The following is an 18,296-nucleotide window of genomic DNA, read 5'->3' as shown; positions in this document are numbered from 1 at the left end:
TAATTATCTAATTGATTTCATTACTATCAAAAAGCAATCCAGGTACTCTCTAAGGTCAAATGAGTCTATATTCCTCGAGTTACCAGGCATTAAGACCCATCCAACTCTTGGCGATCGTGCATTCCAGTCAGCTGCACCTTATCTCTGGAATGCATTACCTTCGGCAATTCGCAACATGAAGACATTGGACACTTTTAAGACTGCTGTTAAAACTCATTTTTTCAATTTAGCTTTTAAATAGATTTAATTGTAAATGGCTTTTATAATAGGGTTTTTATTATTATTATTATCATTATCATTATTATTTATTTATTTTTATTTATAGTTTTTAATACTTTTTATTGTAGTTTTTAATAGTTTCTTATGCTTTAGTCACCTGTAACATAAATTTAATATAACAATATTGTAAAGCGCAACCGAATATATTCATATAGAGGTTTGCGCTATATAAATGTAAATTATTATTATTATTGATCAAGAATCGGTTAATAAACTTTGTATCACTGATCATAACAGTTTAGCTCGTTTTCTAAATACCAAAACAGTTGTGCTTTTTGTTTTGCCAATTGCATGGCAGCAACAAGATTGCCAATAACTCCGTCGTTTAATAAAATGAAAATACAGCTCACATATCTAATTGGTTTTTGACATGATGAAGCTATCACATAAGGAAAACAAGTATTTAATATTAAAAAACGGTTCGCTTGAACGTAGTTGCTTCGGAAGAAAGTCATGGTAATGGCAAACTACCAAACAATTCGAGAACGTATTGTTCTGCAAAATTCACTGGAGAGTCGAGGAGAGGTAAAATGGCGAGCTAATTTTTCTCTAAGACAAAAGAGGATCGCTAAATATGATGGTGAATGATGGTGCACTAAGTTCCATGTTAATATTTTGGGTTCACTACGCTCAATCGAAATGAACGTCACCATGGCTTTTTTAATTACTTTAAATATTTTACCTTTCATATAACAGATCCGAATTGGACGCGCCGGGAGATGATGTGAACGGGGGAAATAAATTTAAGAAACAATTTAAATGAAGATATAAGGGACTGTGCAATAATTATCTGGAGGGGGGGGGGGTAGAAAATTAGAGGGGGGCATGGGAGAAAATGACAACAAGAGAGACGGGGGGTTGGATGTAAAATTTCATACATACAGGGGGGGGGGGCATTACTTTTTCATTCCTTTTTGCAAACTGGAAAAGAAGGGGAAGAGTTATTAGAGTTCAAATATAAATATTAACATTGGAATAAAACTGACAAATTGATCTACTCTAAGGTGTTCTGATCTATGAACCGTTGTTTTCCTATCTGTCATACAGTAAGAAAGGAATGCCTCTAGGATTTAATAAAACCGGGAGGCTCCTGTAAAACAGGAAACTTTAATTAAAAGTTGCAAAAGTAACACTATGATGTTATTCAATGAAAAAGAAAGATGCCAATGTTAGCACACATGGCATCATAGCAAAGTGAGTTTACAATCTCGTCGCGCGTGCGCTTCGCGCGCAGTGCGTGAACCGCGTGTGGGTTCTAGCGAGCTGCAATCTTCACTTATATATATCCGATGGTGTCCGTCATGACGTCATACAGTAGTTGACGTCACGACGCATTTTTGTTTCTAGGCAACATTCGACTGAAAGAGATTTCGATTTTCCTTCAATAACCAAAGTATTCATGAAGAGCTGTCTTTTCATCGTCTGCAAAATAATGTTTACTATCAGTGAATCTCAAGCCATTTCTCATGCAAACAGAACAGCGAACACAAGAACGCCGAATTGTCAATCCTCGCAGGGGAAGATTTGACACTGAAAAATCCTCTGGAGCGAGAACGCCGTCTTGAAATTCAACGGCGCAAGCAACAAAGATGGAGACGGCATCAACAAACAGCGGAGCAGAGGGAACATCACTCAATGAATTTCGAATGCTAAAGTACTTTAAGAGAAAATGGACGCGATTTTGGATAATTAGCCTTAAACTATGAGCGAACATCGCGGTAACAAAACACGTTTTGCTCGCAAACTATATAGTTTATACCGTATCGGCCTAGACTGTCAAGGGCTTCCATTCTTTAAATGTAAATGCCATGAAATGCATTTACTTTGGGTTTTCACTATCGAAACTGCAGTCATTCTTCTGAAAAATATCTTTGAATCAAGGCTTGAAGGTTTTAATAATAAAATTTCGACGATTCTTTCTGTGTGTTCCACGTGGCCTAGTAGTAAAGCTTTGGCCCGGTGCGTCGAAGTTCCCGAGTTCGAATTCGAGCCAATAACCTTTTTCTTTTTGCTTCTTTTCTTTTCTTCTTTCTTTTAATTTTTCTTTTCATTTAGTTTTCATTTTAGGTATAACAGTTTTGTTATGTTTCTATATATAGCTTACAATTTTTAGATTTACAAATTTCCTTCTCCGCTTTACTTGCCGTTTCCCCGAAGTCCTTCGCGAGGTCCTGCGATTTACGTATTTCTAGTTTAGCAGAATGAAAAACCCAACTGTTGAAATTTTGATAGCAATACAAATTTAAAGTGTGGTAAATAAAACATGTAAAAGATGCAAAAGCGCTTACCAACAAGCTGCTGAAAATATATCTCAAGCAAAAAGGTCTTAAGATAAGTGGAAGCAAGGCTGAGTTGATTGATCGAGTTCTCACCCTCGCATGCGGGAACCTTAGTGCCAGAGATGCTGTAGAAGATGGGGAATCTCCCAAATCATGCGAAGGCGACACGAGCTCAGAGTCCAGTGATTCTGATGACTCTTCAAATGACTCTTCATTTCATTTAAAGTGATGTTTGTACCGGAGGAAGAAATCCAACAAGTAAACTAGGTATGAGGGAATCAATGGGAGGAGACTTTTTTCAAGGGGGCTGGGGAGGGGGATTAGCCTTACTATTATTATCATGTGAGGGTGGGGGGTTGAAATTAATTTTAGCTTAATGAGAGGGGGGCATGACTTAGTTTTGGGGCATATTTCACCCATTTCCAAACGTCCCCCCCCCCCCCCCCTGCAGGTAAGTATTGCTCAGTCCCTAATCTTGACGTAGTGAAATAACAATTTAAGCAATTACAAATAAACCGCCCAAAATGTTAAAGTTTATATAGCCCACACAGTTTGATATGTTTGGGGAGATACTCGGTTAAGACTTCCTCTTCTAAAGTAAATGTCGCCAATTTAGTGCTGGTATCCAAGTGAACGTCAGTCAAAGCTGAAGAAAAACGGCACAAGCAATTTGAAGCTACAAAATACAGAAACGCTTAAAAGCCCCCAACTTTAATATAAGCCCCACCAGTAACAGGCTCGCAACTATAAGCTCCCCTCTAACTTGTATTGAAATGAATTTGATTTAGTATGATATTTTGAAGCTTTTACCGGTAACTGCAAAACATATTTAAATTAGCACTGCTTTAGCTTGTTTCCAACAGCTTTTTCCATTCACGTTATAATCCCCCTCGGATATAAGCCCCGCCGTTTAATTTATAAGCCCTCCTAAAACCCGTTACGAAGATGTATAATCCCAGAGCTTCTAAGCAGCAGTTTACGGCACCTCATATCATGTGCTCGGCTCACAAACTTAACACCACCTTTGGCGAAATTTTCTTGCTCTTGTTCTCACTGTGTTTACTGAAACTGCATTGCTCTCAGCTAATCGTCGAACTCAACAATTTTTTTTTTCGTGATTATTAATATGAAAAAAACAGGTTACATTCTAATTTCCTAAGCTCCAACAAACGTAACTATATTATTTTCTTTAATTCCCATCTCGTAACTGACCCAGACTTTACAGCCCATTACTAGTATTTGAACATTTGTACATTGTTACTGAGACTTCAGTGCCTGCGATGACCCTATGAGCGCGTCAGTTTAACTTCTGGCAATCGACGAAAACCGTTTTTTACCCAATTTGAATATATGCTTCACAGAAATATCGATCATGACTTCGTTAATCGACTTTTTATTACTAACTGTTAAGCTCGTTTTCTAAAAGCCAGCCAATTATGCTAATTTGCTCCCTAATGGAACGGCAACACAAAGGCAGCACCAAGACTGTCGATTGTTGATTGTCATATAAGGAGGAAAGATGTATAAGGAGGACAGATGTGTAAGGAGGACAGATGTATTCAAAAGGAGTTTAGTTGACTGTAGCCGCATCGCAGAAAAGTCATGGAAATGAAAAATTTTACAATTGAGGAACTTTACTGCTCTGTGGAATTTACTGGAGAGGTACACGACGAGCTCGTTTTTCTCTCTGTCATTAACACTTTTTTGTCAATTCCAGCATTTTGGGGGAATACTCTGATCCTAGTTGCTCTCCACAAGGACACATCAATTCATCTGCCATCCAAAATCCTGTATCGTAACCTAGCGATAACTGATCTTTGCGTTGGCATGATTGCTGAGCCTCTACAGGTTGCATATTGGATATCTGTGGTGAACAAAAGATGGAATATTTGCTATCACACATATTTGACAGCATGTTTCCTAAGTGTTACTTTGTGTTCAGTGTCGTTGATAACACTGACTGCAATAAGTGTGGACAGACTTCTCGCTTTGCTACTGGGTCTCAGATACAGACAAGTTGTAACTTTGAAAAGAACACATTTAATTGCTATTGGTGGTTGGATTGTGTCCATTGTCGGTGCATCTACGTTCTTTCTGAATCTTCTTATAGTTTCATTGTACCAATATGTTGTTATAGCTTTTTGTTCAGTCACTGCAATCTGTGCCCACACAAAAATCTTTATGTCTCTGCGTCATAACCAAATTCGTGGTCAGAACCGTGTTGTTCAAGGGCAATCGAGCCAAGTAAATACATTGAATAAAGCTCGATACAGAAAGGCAGTGTACAGTGCACTGTGGGTGCAGGTAACATTGGGTATTTGTTATCTGCCGTACGGTATAGCTGTAGCTTTAACACCTCAAAGGGGGATGCCTTTATCTACTTACCTTGCTTTGCAATTTACAGCTACTTTAGTGTATTTAAACTCGTCGTTAAACCCGTTTCTGTACTGCTGGAGGATCACAGAAGTGAGACAAGCTGTAAAAGAAACATTACAACAACTACACTTCTGTATAAACTAAAACTTAGACTAAGACTTATGGCATTAAGACTACCAGTTGTAAAAAGCCGTCCAGAAAATGTAGTTTTGGCTTGTCAAAGGACATTTACTAACAAACTTGACAGGAAACTATAAAATATGAAAGAAAATAAATATAATCCGATAATCTGTCAGTATCGTTTGTGGGACCATGTTTACAGTAGATCACGCGATGATCTGCCAGCATGGAGGCTTAGTTATTCAGCGCCACAATGAGATACGCGATTTACAGGCCGAGCTGCTTGACATGGTTTGTAACGATGTGCAAGTTGAACCCGCATTACAACCTATTACAGGCGAAGAGCTTGCCAGAGGGACTAACCAAGCAACTGATGCACGCCTTGACGTCCACCGTAGGGGTTTCTGAGAGAGACAGAGGGCTGCATTTTTCGATATAAGGGTGTGTCATCCCAATGCGGACACGTATAGAGATCTTAGCCCCTAGCAAATCTACAGGATTCATGAAAATGAAAAGAAGCGAAAATACAACTCTCGCGTTACAGAAATAGAGCAAGGCACATTCACCCCACTGGTATTTACAACGACGGGAGGGATGGCTGACGAATGCCTCAGATACCACTCAAGATTAGCCGAGCTATTATCTGCAAAAAAGCAAGGGAGCTACGCCACAACAATTTCATGGGTCAGGGCGAAAGTGTCCTTTGCAATTTTGCGGAGCGCGCTCCAATGCATATGCCTGAGGGGATCGAGAACCCCGAGAAGGAGGAACTTAGATGTTAAGGACAGGGATCTAGAAATAGAGAAGGGTCAAACAGGATTTCCCTAGACTCAACAGCTATGCTTTATTAATTGTCTTTATTTTATTCTATATATTTTTTTAAACAGTTGAAAGAAACTTTTGAATTTTAGAGGCTGACAGTTTTTTTATTCAAATGAAATGTTTTTAATTCGAATAAATTTTTTTTAGTTAAATTAACTTTTTCTAAGCTAAATTAAGTGCTTTTTAAAACGATAGGAATTTTAAATAGTGTTTTGAATGAATAGTTTTTTTCTTTTTTTCAAGCGAATTAACTGTAAATAGGATTTTAATAGTTAGCACTGTTGTCAATAAAATTTTTTCACCTTTAAAAAAAAAAAATAGAGTAGGGATACTGTACTTTCCATAAGCTTTAAAATTAGAACTTTAATTCTTTTTTAAGCTTGTAGAACCACACCTCGCTTTTCTTTTATTTTTCACCAAATTCAAATGAAATATGTCTCAAACATAAAAGAAGAGTATTCATTGCTGTTGAAATGGAGAGGATCCCAGAGAAAATACACTTGATAAAATTGAGAAAAAAAAAACCGAGGGGGATTGACCTCAATTCCCCCCCCCCCCCCCCACACACACACATCATTTTTATGTTTCTAGAGTTAACCATAGCACGACTTAGAAAACCAGACAAATGTCCTGTATCTTTCCGAATTACACCATTAAGATTGTTTTCTGTCTCATTGCAGTTATAAGACAAAAACAAAACTCATTAGGATAGATATCCCCCCCCCCCAACAACTCTCCCCCCGAAAGAGCTCTTCGAGGAGGATCAAAGACCTGACCAGGGAGACGGGGGAAATCGAGCCCACAGACTCATTTGTTTATGTTAAACATGCAAGTTAATAATGAGAGTAATGTTAATACAAAATGAAAATATTACTCACTAGTTAGCTAATTAGTTCTCTGGTACAATGAAGACCCAATGAATAAACCACAGAAAGAGAAAAGCTCATTTGCACGCAAATAGATCACAGAGACACCAGCCAGAAAACCGTGAAGAATTGTACTCTTTTGCGAAATTTAAAATACAGCAGCTTAAAAAGCAGGGCCGGGTTGTTCAAACCTGGGTAAAGATAACCCAGGGTTAGTGCAAAATTTGAATTCAAATATGAAAGCTTATAAAGTAAATTCAGTTTAATTCTTTTTGTCAACAAGTTGATGATTCGATGCTCTATGAATATCAGATAAAATTGTCCGAGAAAATGCTCTTGAACAAAAGAAAAAGAAACCCGGGTTAAATTTAACCCTGGGTTAAGCGCTAATGGGCCTTCGAACAACTGGGCCCTGTTTATCAAACAAAAGCCACTGTGATATTATTAAGACAAACGTCATCAATTTTGTAAAAACTAATCACGGCGCAGTACTTTTCCCAAATATTGCTTTTTCCAATTTTAACATTGTTAATAGCCCTTGTAACGGTTTTCGACGCCATCTTGACGAGTAGGCAAAGGCGTGAAAAATTACAATGTTTGTATGAAAATCTAATGTCGAATAATTTCCGTAGAATGGCTGTTCTGAAAAAAATATCAATTGTAAACTAAAGCTTCACTCCAAAGGATTCTACTGAAAAAAAAATTGAGGGCGTTACATGCGCTAGAATACCTAGAACCACTTTTTTAAATTTTCTATACATTTGTCTGTAAGAAAGTCCCAGGAAAAATTACAGACAAATATGGAAAATCCAAAGCAAGCTTTTGGAGAAATTTAAGCACAGGTACGTCCCCAAATTTTTTTAGTGCAATCCTTTGCTTTGTAGCTTTAGTTTACAATTGATATTTTTTTCAGAACACGCGTTTTACGGAATTTATTCGGCATTAGATTCTCATACAAACACTGTAATTTCTCACACGTTTGCCTACTCGTCAAGATGGCGTCGAAAACCGTGACAAGGTCTAATAGCGGAGCTCTCGCGCGCTACGCGCGCTTGCGGAGCACCATGGGTAAGAAAATTTGGTAAAGTATCCATGCGAGAAAATTTGGTTATGACGTAGATAACGCTCACCCGTACACACAGTTCATGTAAGCTGATGTCAAATGTCACATCTTGGAGAAATTAACACTTTGTAAGCCATCCGTATGAGGATGAATTGGTAGCTGTCAAAATCAGACATCCGCACCGGTAATCGCGAGGTCACGGGTTCAAACCCTGCTGAAGTCCTGAATGTTTTTCAGGCTTCTTTACGCAATTGCATAAATTGCGTTCACTGCGACGATCATTTCTTCATTTTCATTTAATTTCCGCAGTTCGTATATTTATTTCAAATATCATTAAGTTATTATGTTATTTAAAGATTAAAGAGACGTAAATTGTCACGTAAAAGATTTCAACAAACGTTTTCTGGCGAGGAAGCTCAAATGGAAACCTCGGGGCTTATTATATGAGCTCCCTCCTTAAACTAAGACTAAACATAATGAATAAATATACGGCAAAGTCATACTGAAATATAATTAGGATAAAAAGCAGGCAAAACAAAACGGACAAAACAGACAGAAAGCAGCAAAAAACAAGTATTATTTACAAACGGTTAATGAACTAAGAAGAAATGCTTTTAATATGGATTTTAAAAGAGAGATACTAGCAGCAAAAACGAACTTAACGCATTTTTCTCTTTAATTCTCATCTCGTAAGCCTGGTACAAACCGACCCAGACATAATTTAGCCCATTTTTTGAACATGTGTATACTGCTAATACTTTTTGGCTGCAATGAGACGATTAGTAGTACATTAACTTGGTGTAATTTACTGACCCTATATGAGCGTGAGTTAAACCTCTGGTAATTGATTAAAGTCGGCCTTTTTAAATAAATTTGAATCTTTGTTCTATTTGAATCTTTGTTCAATTTGAATCTTTGTTCTACAGATGTATCTTTATAACATGCGTAGAATTAGAAAATATTTGAGTCGTTCAGTCACCGAATCATTAGTTCATGCTTTTATCACCAGTAGAATAGATTATTGTAACAGTCTACTATATGGCCTCCCGAATTCACATATCATGAAACTCCAACGGATACAGAATGCCGCGGCTCGGTTGGTCACCGGAACACCTAGATTCTGCCATGTTACACCATTGCTTTTCCACCGTCATTGGCTTCCAATAAGTTACCGTATAAAGTTTAAGATTCTACTTTTGACATTTAAGTGCTTATATGGTCAAGCTCCTAATTATCTAATTGATTTCATTACTATCAAAAAGCAATCCAGGTACTCTCTAAGGTCAAATGAGTCTATATTCCTCGAGTTACCAGGCATTAAGACCCATCCAACTCTTGGCGATCGTGCGTTCCAGTCAGCTGCACCTTATCTCTGGAATGCATTACCTTCGGCAATTCGCAACATGAAGACATTGGACACTTTTAAGACTGCTGTTAAAACTCATTTTTTCAATTTAGCTTTTAAATAGATTTAATTGTAAATGGCTTTTATAATAGGGTTTTTATTATTATTATTATCATTATCATTATTATTTATTTATTCTTATTTATAGTTTTTAATACTTTTTATTGTAGTTTTTAATAGTTTCTTATGCTTTAGTCACCTGTAACAAAAAATTTAATATAACAGTATTGTAAAGCGCAACCGAATATATTCATATAGAGGTTTGCGCTATATAAATATAAATTATTATTATTATTGATCAAGAATCGGTTAATAAACTTTGTATCACTGATCATAACAGTTTAGCTCGTTTTCTAAATACCAAAACAGTTGTGCTTTTTGTTTTGCCAATTGCATGGCAGCAACAAGATTGCCAATAACTCCGTCGTTTAATAAAATGAAAATACAGCTCACATATCTAATTGGTTTTTTGACATGATGAAGCTATCACATAAGGAAAACAAGTATTTAATATTAAAAAACGGTTCGCTTGAACGTAGTTGCTTCGGAAGAAAGTCATGGTAATGGCAAACTACCAAACAATTCGAGAACTGTATTGTTCTGCAAAATTCACTGGAGAGTCGAGGAGAGGTAAAATGGCAAGCTAATTTTTCTCTAAGACAAAAGAGGATAGCTAAATATGATGGTGAATGATGGTGCACTAAGTTCCATGTTAATATTTTGGGTTCACTACGCTCAATCGAAATGAACGTCACCATGGCTTTTTTAATTACTTTAAATATTTTACCTTTCATATAACAGATCCGAATTGGACGCGCCGGGAGATGATGTGAACGGGGGAAATAAATTTAAGAAACAATTTAAATGAAGATATAAGGGACTGTGCAATAATTATCTGGAGGAGGGGTAGAAAATTAGAGGGGGGCATGGGAGAAAATGACAACAAGAGAGAGAGGGGGCTGGATGTAAAATTTCATACATACAGGGGGGGGGGGCATTACTTTTTCATTCCTTTTTGCAAACTGGAAAAGAAGGGGAAGAGTTATTAGAGTTCAAATATAAATATTAACATTGGAATAAAACTGACAAATTGACCAACTCTAAGGTGTTCTGATCTATGAACCGTTGTTTTCCTATCTGTCATGCAGTAAGAAAGGAATGCTTCTAGGATTTAATAAAACCAGGAGGCTCCTGTAAAACAGGAAACTTTAATTAAAAGTTGCAAAAGTAACACTATGATGTTATTCAATGAAAAAGAAAGATGCCAATGTTAGCACACATGGCATCATAGCGAAGTGAGTTTACAATCTCGTCGCGCGTGCGCTTCGCGCGCAGTGCGTGAACCGCGTGTGGGTTCTAGCGAGCTGCAATCTTCACTTATATATATCCGATGGTGTCCGTCATGACGTCATACAGTAGTTGACGTCACGACGCATTTTTGTTTCTAGGCAACATTCGACTGAAAGAGATTTCGATTTTCCTTCAATAACCAAAGTATTCATGAAGAGCTGTCTTTTCATCGTCTGCAAAAATAATGTTTACTATCAGTGAATCTCAAGCCATTTCTTCATGCAAACAGAACAGCGAACACAAGAATGCCGAATTGTCAATCCTCGCAGGGGAAGATTTGACACTGAAAAATCCTCTGGAGCGAGAACGCCGTCTTGAAATTCAACGGCGCAAGCAACAAAGATGGAGACGGCATCAACAAACAGCGGAGCAGAGGGAACATCACTCAATGAATTTCGAATGCTAAAGTACTTTAAGAGAAAATGGACGCGATTTTGGATAATTAGCCTTAAACTATGAGCGAACATCGCGGTAACAAAACACGTTTTGCTCGCAAACTATATAGTTTATACCGTATCGGCCTAGACTGTCAAGGGCTTCCATTCTTTAAATGAAATGCCATGAAATGCATTTACTTTGGGTTTTCACTATCGAAACTGCCGTCATTCTTCTGAAAAATATCTTTGAATCACGTTTAATAAGGCTTGAAGGTTTTAATAATAAAATTTCGACGATTCTTTCTGTGTGTTCCACGTGGCCTAGTAGTAAAGCTTTGGCCCGGTGCGTCGAAGTTCCCGAGTTCGAATTCGAGCCAATAACCTTTTTCTTTTTGCTTCTTTTCTTTTCTTCTTTCTTTTAATGTTTCTTTTCATTTAGTTTTCATTTTAGGTATAACAGTTTTGTTATGTTTCTATATATAGCTTACAATTTTTAGATTTACAAATCTCCTTCTCCGCTTTACTTGCCGTTCCCCCGAAGTCCTTCGCGAGGTCCTGCGATTTACGTATTTCTAGTTTAGCAGAATGAAAAACCCAACTGTTGAAATTTTAATAGCAATACAAATTTAAAGTGTGGTAAATAAAACATGTAAAAGAAGTAAAAGCGCTTACCAACAAGCTGCTGAAAATATATCTCAAGCAAAAAGGTCTTAAGATAAGTGGAAGCAAGGCTGAGTTGATTGATCGAGTTCTCACCCTCGCATGCGGGAACCTTAGTGCCAGAGATGCTGTAGAAGATGGGGAATCTCCCAAATCATGCGAAGGCGACACGAGCTCAGAGTCCAGTGATTCTGATGACTCTTCAAATGACTCTTCATTTTATTTAAAGTGATGTTTGTACCGGAGGAAGAAATCCAACAAGTAAACTAGGTATGAGGGAATCAATGGGAGGAGACTTTTTTCAAGGGGGCTGGGGAGGGGGATTAGCCTTACTATTATTATCATGTGAGGGTGGGGGGTTGAAATTAATTTTAGCTTAATGAGAGGGGGGCATGACTTAGTTTTGGGGCATATTTCACCCATTTCCAAACGTCCCCCCCCCCCCCCCTGCAGGTAAGTATTGCTCAGTCCCTAATCTTGACGTAGTGAAATAACAATTTAAGCAATTACAAATAAACCGCCCAAAATGTTAAAGTTTATATAGCCCACACAGTTTGATATGTTTGGGGAGATACTCGGTTAAGACTTCCTCTTCTAAAGTAAATGTCGCCAATTTAGTGCTGGTATCCAAGTGAACGTCAGTCAAAGCTGAAGAAAAACGGCACAAGCAATTTGAAGCTACAAAATACAGAAACGCTTAAAAGCCCCCAACTTTAATATAAGCCCCACCAGTAACAGGCTCGCAACTATAAGCTCCCCTCTAACTTGTATTGAAATGAATTTGATTTAGTATGATATTTTAAAGCTTTTACCGGTAACTGCAAAACATATTTAAATCAGCACTGCTTTAGCTTGTTTCCAACAGCTTTTTCCATTCCCGTTATAATCCCCCTCGGATATAAGCCCCGCCGTTTAATTTATAAGCCCTCCTAAAACCCGTTACGAAGATGTATAATCCCAGAGCTTCTAAGCGGCAGTTTACAGCACCTCATATCATGTGCTCGGCTCACAAACTTAACACCACCTTTGGTGAAATTTTCTTGCTCTTGCTTCAACAATTTTTTTTTTCGTGATTATTAATATGAAAAAAAAAACAGGTTACATTCTAATTTCCTAAGCTCGAACAAACGTAACTATATTATTTTCTTTAATTCCTATCTCGTAACTGACCCAGACTCTAGAACATTTGTACATTGTTACTGAAACTTCAGTGCCTGCGATGACCCTATGAGCGCGTCAGTTTAACTTCTGGCAATCGACGAAAACCGTTTTTTACCCAATTTGAATATATGCTTAACAGAAATGTCGATCATGACTTCGTTAATCGACTTTTTATTACTAACTGTTAAGCTCGTTTTCGAAAAACCAGCCAATTATGCTAATTTGCTCCCTAATGGCACGGCAACACAAAGGCAACACCAAGATTGTCGATTGTCGATTGTCATATAAGGAGGACAGATGTATTCAAAAAGAGTTCAGTTGACTGTAGCCGCATCGCAGAAAAGTCATGGAAATGAAAAATTTTACCATCGCAGAACTTTACTGCTCTGTGGAATTTACTGGAGAGGTACATGGCGAGCTCGTTTTTCTCTCTGTCATTAACACTTTTTTGTCAATTACAGCATTTTTGGGGAATACTCTGATCCTAGTTGCCCTTCACAAGGACACATCAATTCATCTGCCATCCAAAATCCTGTATCGTAACCTAGCGATAACCGATCTTTGCGTTGGTATCATTGCGGAGCCTATACAGGTTGCATATTGGTTATCTGTGGTGAACAGAAGAAGGAATATTTGCTATTACACATATTTGACAGCATGTTTCCTAAGTGTTACTCTGTGTTCAGTGTCGTTGATAACACTGACTGCAATAAGTGTGGACAGACTTCTCGCTTTGCTACTGGGTCTCAGATACAGACAAGTTGTAACTTTGAAAAGAACACATTTAACTGCTACTGGTGGTTGGATTGTGTCCGTTGTCGGTACATCTACATCCTTTCTGAATCTTCTTATAGTTTCATTGTACCAATATGTTGTTATAGCTTTTTGTTCAGTCACTACAATCTGTGCCTACACAAAAATGATCTTCGTGTCTCTGCGTCATAACCAAATTCATGGTCAGAACCGTGTTGTTCAAGGGCAATCGAGCCAAGTAAATACACTGAATAAAGCTCGATACAGAAAGGCAGTGTACAGTGCACTGTGGGTGCAGGTAACATTGGGTATTTGTTATCTGCCGTACGGTATAGCTGTAGCTTTAACACCTCAAAGGGGGATGCCTTTATCTACTTACCTTGCTTTGCAATTTACAGCTACTTTAGTGTATTTAAACTCGACGTTAAACCCGTTTCTGTACTGCTGGAAGATCACAGAAGTGAGACAAGCTGTAAAAGAAACATTAAAACAACTACACTTCTGTACCTGAACTAAGAACATTTACTAACGAACTTGATAAGAAAGTATATATATAAGAAAACCAGACAAATGCCCCAGTCCGAATTGCACCTTTAAGATTGTTTTCTGTTTCAGTGCAGATTGTAAAGACACAAACCATGAAAATCATTTGTCTATGTTAAAAACTTTAATAATCATAAAACAAAATGAAAATGTCACTAAAACTAGTCAGTTACCTAATTAGTTCTCTGGCAATGAAGACTACGAAGCAGGGACATATTCTTAAAGAGAACAGCTCACTTGCTAGCAACATCACACCGATAAACTCTTTTGACTGTTTTTTAACGCCAGAAGACAATCAGAGAGCTTTACTGTTCTGCAGAATCATTACTGGAGAGGTACGTGGCGAACTTTTCTTGAAAATACACTGCATAAATAACAGCTGTTGATTACCATAAAAGCCACTATGTTCATAGTATAATGAAGTTTAACAAACGTCATAAGTTCAGTCAAGGCGCAAAAATATTGCTTTTCCGAATGCTTTTTCCATCCTCGGAGACCCAGGGGCAGTTAGTTGGGTCGATAAAATGTTCGTGGTGAAAGTTTACTGTACGATCGAGACGAGCCCCTGGGCACTTACTCTTAACGAACCAGTTCCAGAAGACAGAGCTGAACAACGTCTGCGCATGTGAAGAGACGGGAGAGGTCTGGGATCTAACCTAGTGTCGTTTTCAAAGGGATTTTCAGAACATCCTCACATTTTGGCGATTATTAAGGTGGATTCTGAATATTCAAGGCTCCCATTTAAACTAAAGGTAGATTATTTCATACTTTATTTAATTCTCGTTTCTACCTTTGTAATTTTTCTTCTACTTTCTTCTATGAACAAAAGATTGTTGTGGGTCACTGAACACTTTGTGATGCGAAGACTAAGTGAAGCAATGGAAATAAATGTTTCTATGTGGAAATTTCGCTCTTAAGCCATTGCAAATCGGAAAAATCATGTCCAATAACAAAACAATGCAATTTTCTTACTTTTACTGGAACACAAATGAGAAAAAAGCCGACGAGAAAACGACCTTATTTCACGATGGAATCTGCCGTGACTGCGACATTACGTGATGCTTCTGGAGAAATGCATCATGGGATACTATTTGATCGTCGTCCGAGTACAAAACAAGGGAATTCTACTCCTTCAGACCCTTAGAAGTCATGCAGGCGAGAATCAGAATCAAATCCGAACTTACAGTTGGTAAATAAACCACTCCGTACTAGGTTACTTGAGTACATGCAGTGTCATCTCTTGCTTCTGCTCATTAAGTACCCAGCTTTGAAGTGTGTGTTAGGTGATAAAATAGTTTCATTAAAGAAGCTCCGGGAGATCATAAAGGTTTTCTTGTTGCAAGACAGTGATACCGGGGCAACTCCTTATTTTGTAGCGGTAAAGAAAAACGGAGTCTGCTTTTGTCAGTGTAAAGGTTTTAAAACTGCCTCTCTTTGTTCTCATTTACTTGCTGTTGCGGATCACGTTGCCAAACTGCACGAGTCCCTTTCCTTGTAAGCTTAAACCGTTACATCTTACCTGTTCTTTGATCAAAATTATCCATGCAGTGCAAGCATTGACTCACTCGGGGGTGGAAGCTGAATAATTGGATCACGATTATTCATTATTCTTTGTTTTTTTCTCCAAATTATTCATTATTCATTTCTTCGTTCTTTGTTTTTGGTTAAAATAGACTTGGAACCAGTGATTGCTGATAATTAAAAAAAGAGCTGATTTCCATCTTCATTACATCCACTTTGAAATCACTGGCTATCCGTGCAATCTGATTGGTTCTCAGCAGTGTGATTTATTCCTAAATCGCACCATTTTTTGCTCTAAATTGCATCTGTTCCAAATTGCGTCATTCATGTTCTAAATCGCATCATTTCTGTTTTAAATCGCACCATTTTTGTTCTATATCGCATAATTTCTGTTTCGAATACAAAATGAGATGAAAAAGCCTTTCTCTTTCCGCTTTTAAGAAACCGGCTACTCGATCAATAAAATATTAGTACTGACTAAATTCTGCGATTTCAAAATGGATGTAATAAAGTGGTAATTGAACTTCGTGTCGTGCAATTTTGGTCTGAAATCATACTTGTGATTTCAAATCGAACTCGCGCTGCGCGCTCGTTCGATTTTGAAACCACGCGTATGATTTGAGACCAAATTGCACTCCACTCAGTTCAATTACCATTATGAATACCACAGGATTTTGAGAGTTCTGCACTTAGTAAACATCATGAACAGGCGATTTTAACTTAAATAGCGATATACTGAGCACTCTGCACCACCTTAACTCTTTAAGGTTCGTTTATCAAGTCAGCAATCCATTAGGGTCGGAATGGTTACATCAGCCGGCCAATTTCGTGAGCTTGGACGCTGAGGGTTGACAAAATACTATCATTTTTGAAGAGTTGTTACATCACTCCCTCACTAGTTGCTCGACATCTATGGATTAAAGACAAACTGCACATTTGCTTTGTCTGACGTTCTTTATTAACTCTGCAATATTGGGCCCAGTTGTTCATAAGGTGGCCAAGTCAAGCTATCCAGTGGATGACCCAATTTCTTTCCCTAATACTTATTCGCTGGATAGTCAGTTATCCGGTGGATGGCGCTATCCATCTTTTGAACAACCGAGGTCAGTATGAAAGTTTCAGAACACTCGCCTCAAGAAATTCACTAAAATGTTCTGTGACGCAGAGACGCCTATTTTAATTCTACGTACACAAAAATATTAACAATTCTTTCTCGGGTGTTTTACACCATCAAAAAGGAGACAGTTATTAATTTTCAATTCGCGTTGGAAACTTAAAATTATTCATATTCAACTTTATATTAAAATTCATATTTATATTCATACTATTATTACCATTATAAATTATTAATATCTAAATTCAATATCAATTTGCTTTGATTGCGTTTTAAAGGACCACTTTGAAAATATACTCTAACAAGAGGAAAGAAGATTCAATACTAATTAACGGTGCGTTCCGGACAAGAATTTATGATCCAAAATAACATTGCGTATTAAGGGGGCAGTCTACTGGAAGGCATTGTTTTTCGTTTATTTCCTCTCTTTTCTATCCAAGATTATATTTAATCAAAAATTGAATCAATTATGTTGGAGTTCTTGTTTTAATAATTTTTTTGAGAATTTTTGGATTATTTTTCGAATTGTTTCTAATGTATAAACTTAGGGGGATGTTAAAAGTTTGGAAAACTGGAAAAAAAACATGGGGATTTGCTTGTTTCTAAATATCAAAATATGAGGTGAATAATTTGTAGACAAATACCAGTCCACCACCACAAAAAGGTGCCTCTGAGCCCATTAGCGGATTAACTGGCCTATGTGTATACACTTTCTACTCTTCCCAAACCAACCAGACTAGCCCCTTACAGCAATTACAGCAAACCCATGAGTAGTTATTACCTGTCTTGCATAATTTGTCAACTTAGAATATTATTGCTTGACTTAAACGTCGACAGAATTATTTGGAGAAGAACATTAGCTTTCCGAGCGAGAAACGGTCCCCTTATGTTCATGAGGGCAAACAACTATCGACCCGTACGCGACAAGTCCCTCCTTATTCAAGAAACTCTTAAACGAATTACTGGCGTTCACTTGTAAGTAGTGTCATTTTTGTTTTGAAAACTATGTAACAGAAAAATAAGAGAAATTGTAGCGGACTAGAAAATCACTTTTGTCAACTTCGGAGAAGCGTCAGCTCAACAGATATTTTTATTAAGATTGCATACACCAGGAAAGGTTTCCAAGGGAGCATACTCTCCTAGTATGATGTCTAAAAGAGAGTCACCGAACTCTATTAAGTGATCATTATGTAGGAAAGACACCTTCCTAGAGGGCGGGGGGAGGGCCTCTACGACAGATACGTAAAAAGGCTAACAATTGTAACGGGTTCCCAAGAGTTAACTGTACAATATACAATATATATGTACCGTATGACACGATATTTTTGCGGATTGGCGATTTTTGTGTTTTGCGGGAACTATTTTTTGCGATTTGGACAGATTGGTTTTTCTTACTGGGAATTAATTTTTGCGGTTTTCAGAAAGTACCCAGTATCCAGCATTGATAAAATTTTTGCTTTTTATTGATTGCGTAAATACGTTTTTTAAACAATACTGCGCTATGCGTACCCCGGCTATGTAAAACCAGTAATTCATTGTATACCTTTTTGTTTCTGAATGAGAGACAAGTTGTAATTGAACAGACACGAGTTCTAAGTGCTGTATTT

The 18,296-nt window shown here is 37.5% G+C and overlaps 2 protein-coding genes across 2 annotated transcripts; both read left to right on the top strand.

Annotated features, from left to right (window-relative positions):
- Window positions 1-4,160: 4,160 nt before the first annotated feature.
- Window positions 4,161-5,078, top strand: LOC140942040 (melanocyte-stimulating hormone receptor-like). The gene has a single exon (XM_073391030.1). It carries the CDS (start codon window positions 4,161-4,163, stop codon window positions 5,076-5,078), a length of 918 nt encoding a protein of 305 aa, XP_073247131.1.
- Window positions 5,079-13,104: 8,026 nt separating this feature from the next.
- On the top strand, window positions 13,105-14,022 carry LOC140942039 (melanocyte-stimulating hormone receptor-like). The gene has a single exon (XM_073391029.1). It carries the CDS (start codon window positions 13,105-13,107, stop codon window positions 14,020-14,022), a length of 918 nt encoding a protein of 305 aa, XP_073247130.1.
- Window positions 14,023-18,296: the final 4,274 nt, after the last annotated feature.

This window comes from Porites lutea, chromosome 6 (assembly GCF_958299795.1).
Source record: "Porites lutea chromosome 6, jaPorLute2.1, whole genome shotgun sequence".
Lineage (NCBI taxonomy): Eukaryota > Metazoa > Cnidaria > Anthozoa > Scleractinia > Poritidae > Porites > Porites lutea.
Note: the sequence above shows the minus strand (reverse complement) of the source record. Positions and strands in the feature narration are given on the sequence as shown.

Coding starts and splice junctions, on each gene's coding strand:
- LOC140942040 (XM_073391030.1), top strand. CDS start 4,161: ATGGAAATGAAAAATTTTACAATTGAGGAACTTTACTGCTCTGTGGAA.
- LOC140942039 (XM_073391029.1), top strand. CDS start 13,105: ATGGAAATGAAAAATTTTACCATCGCAGAACTTTACTGCTCTGTGGAA.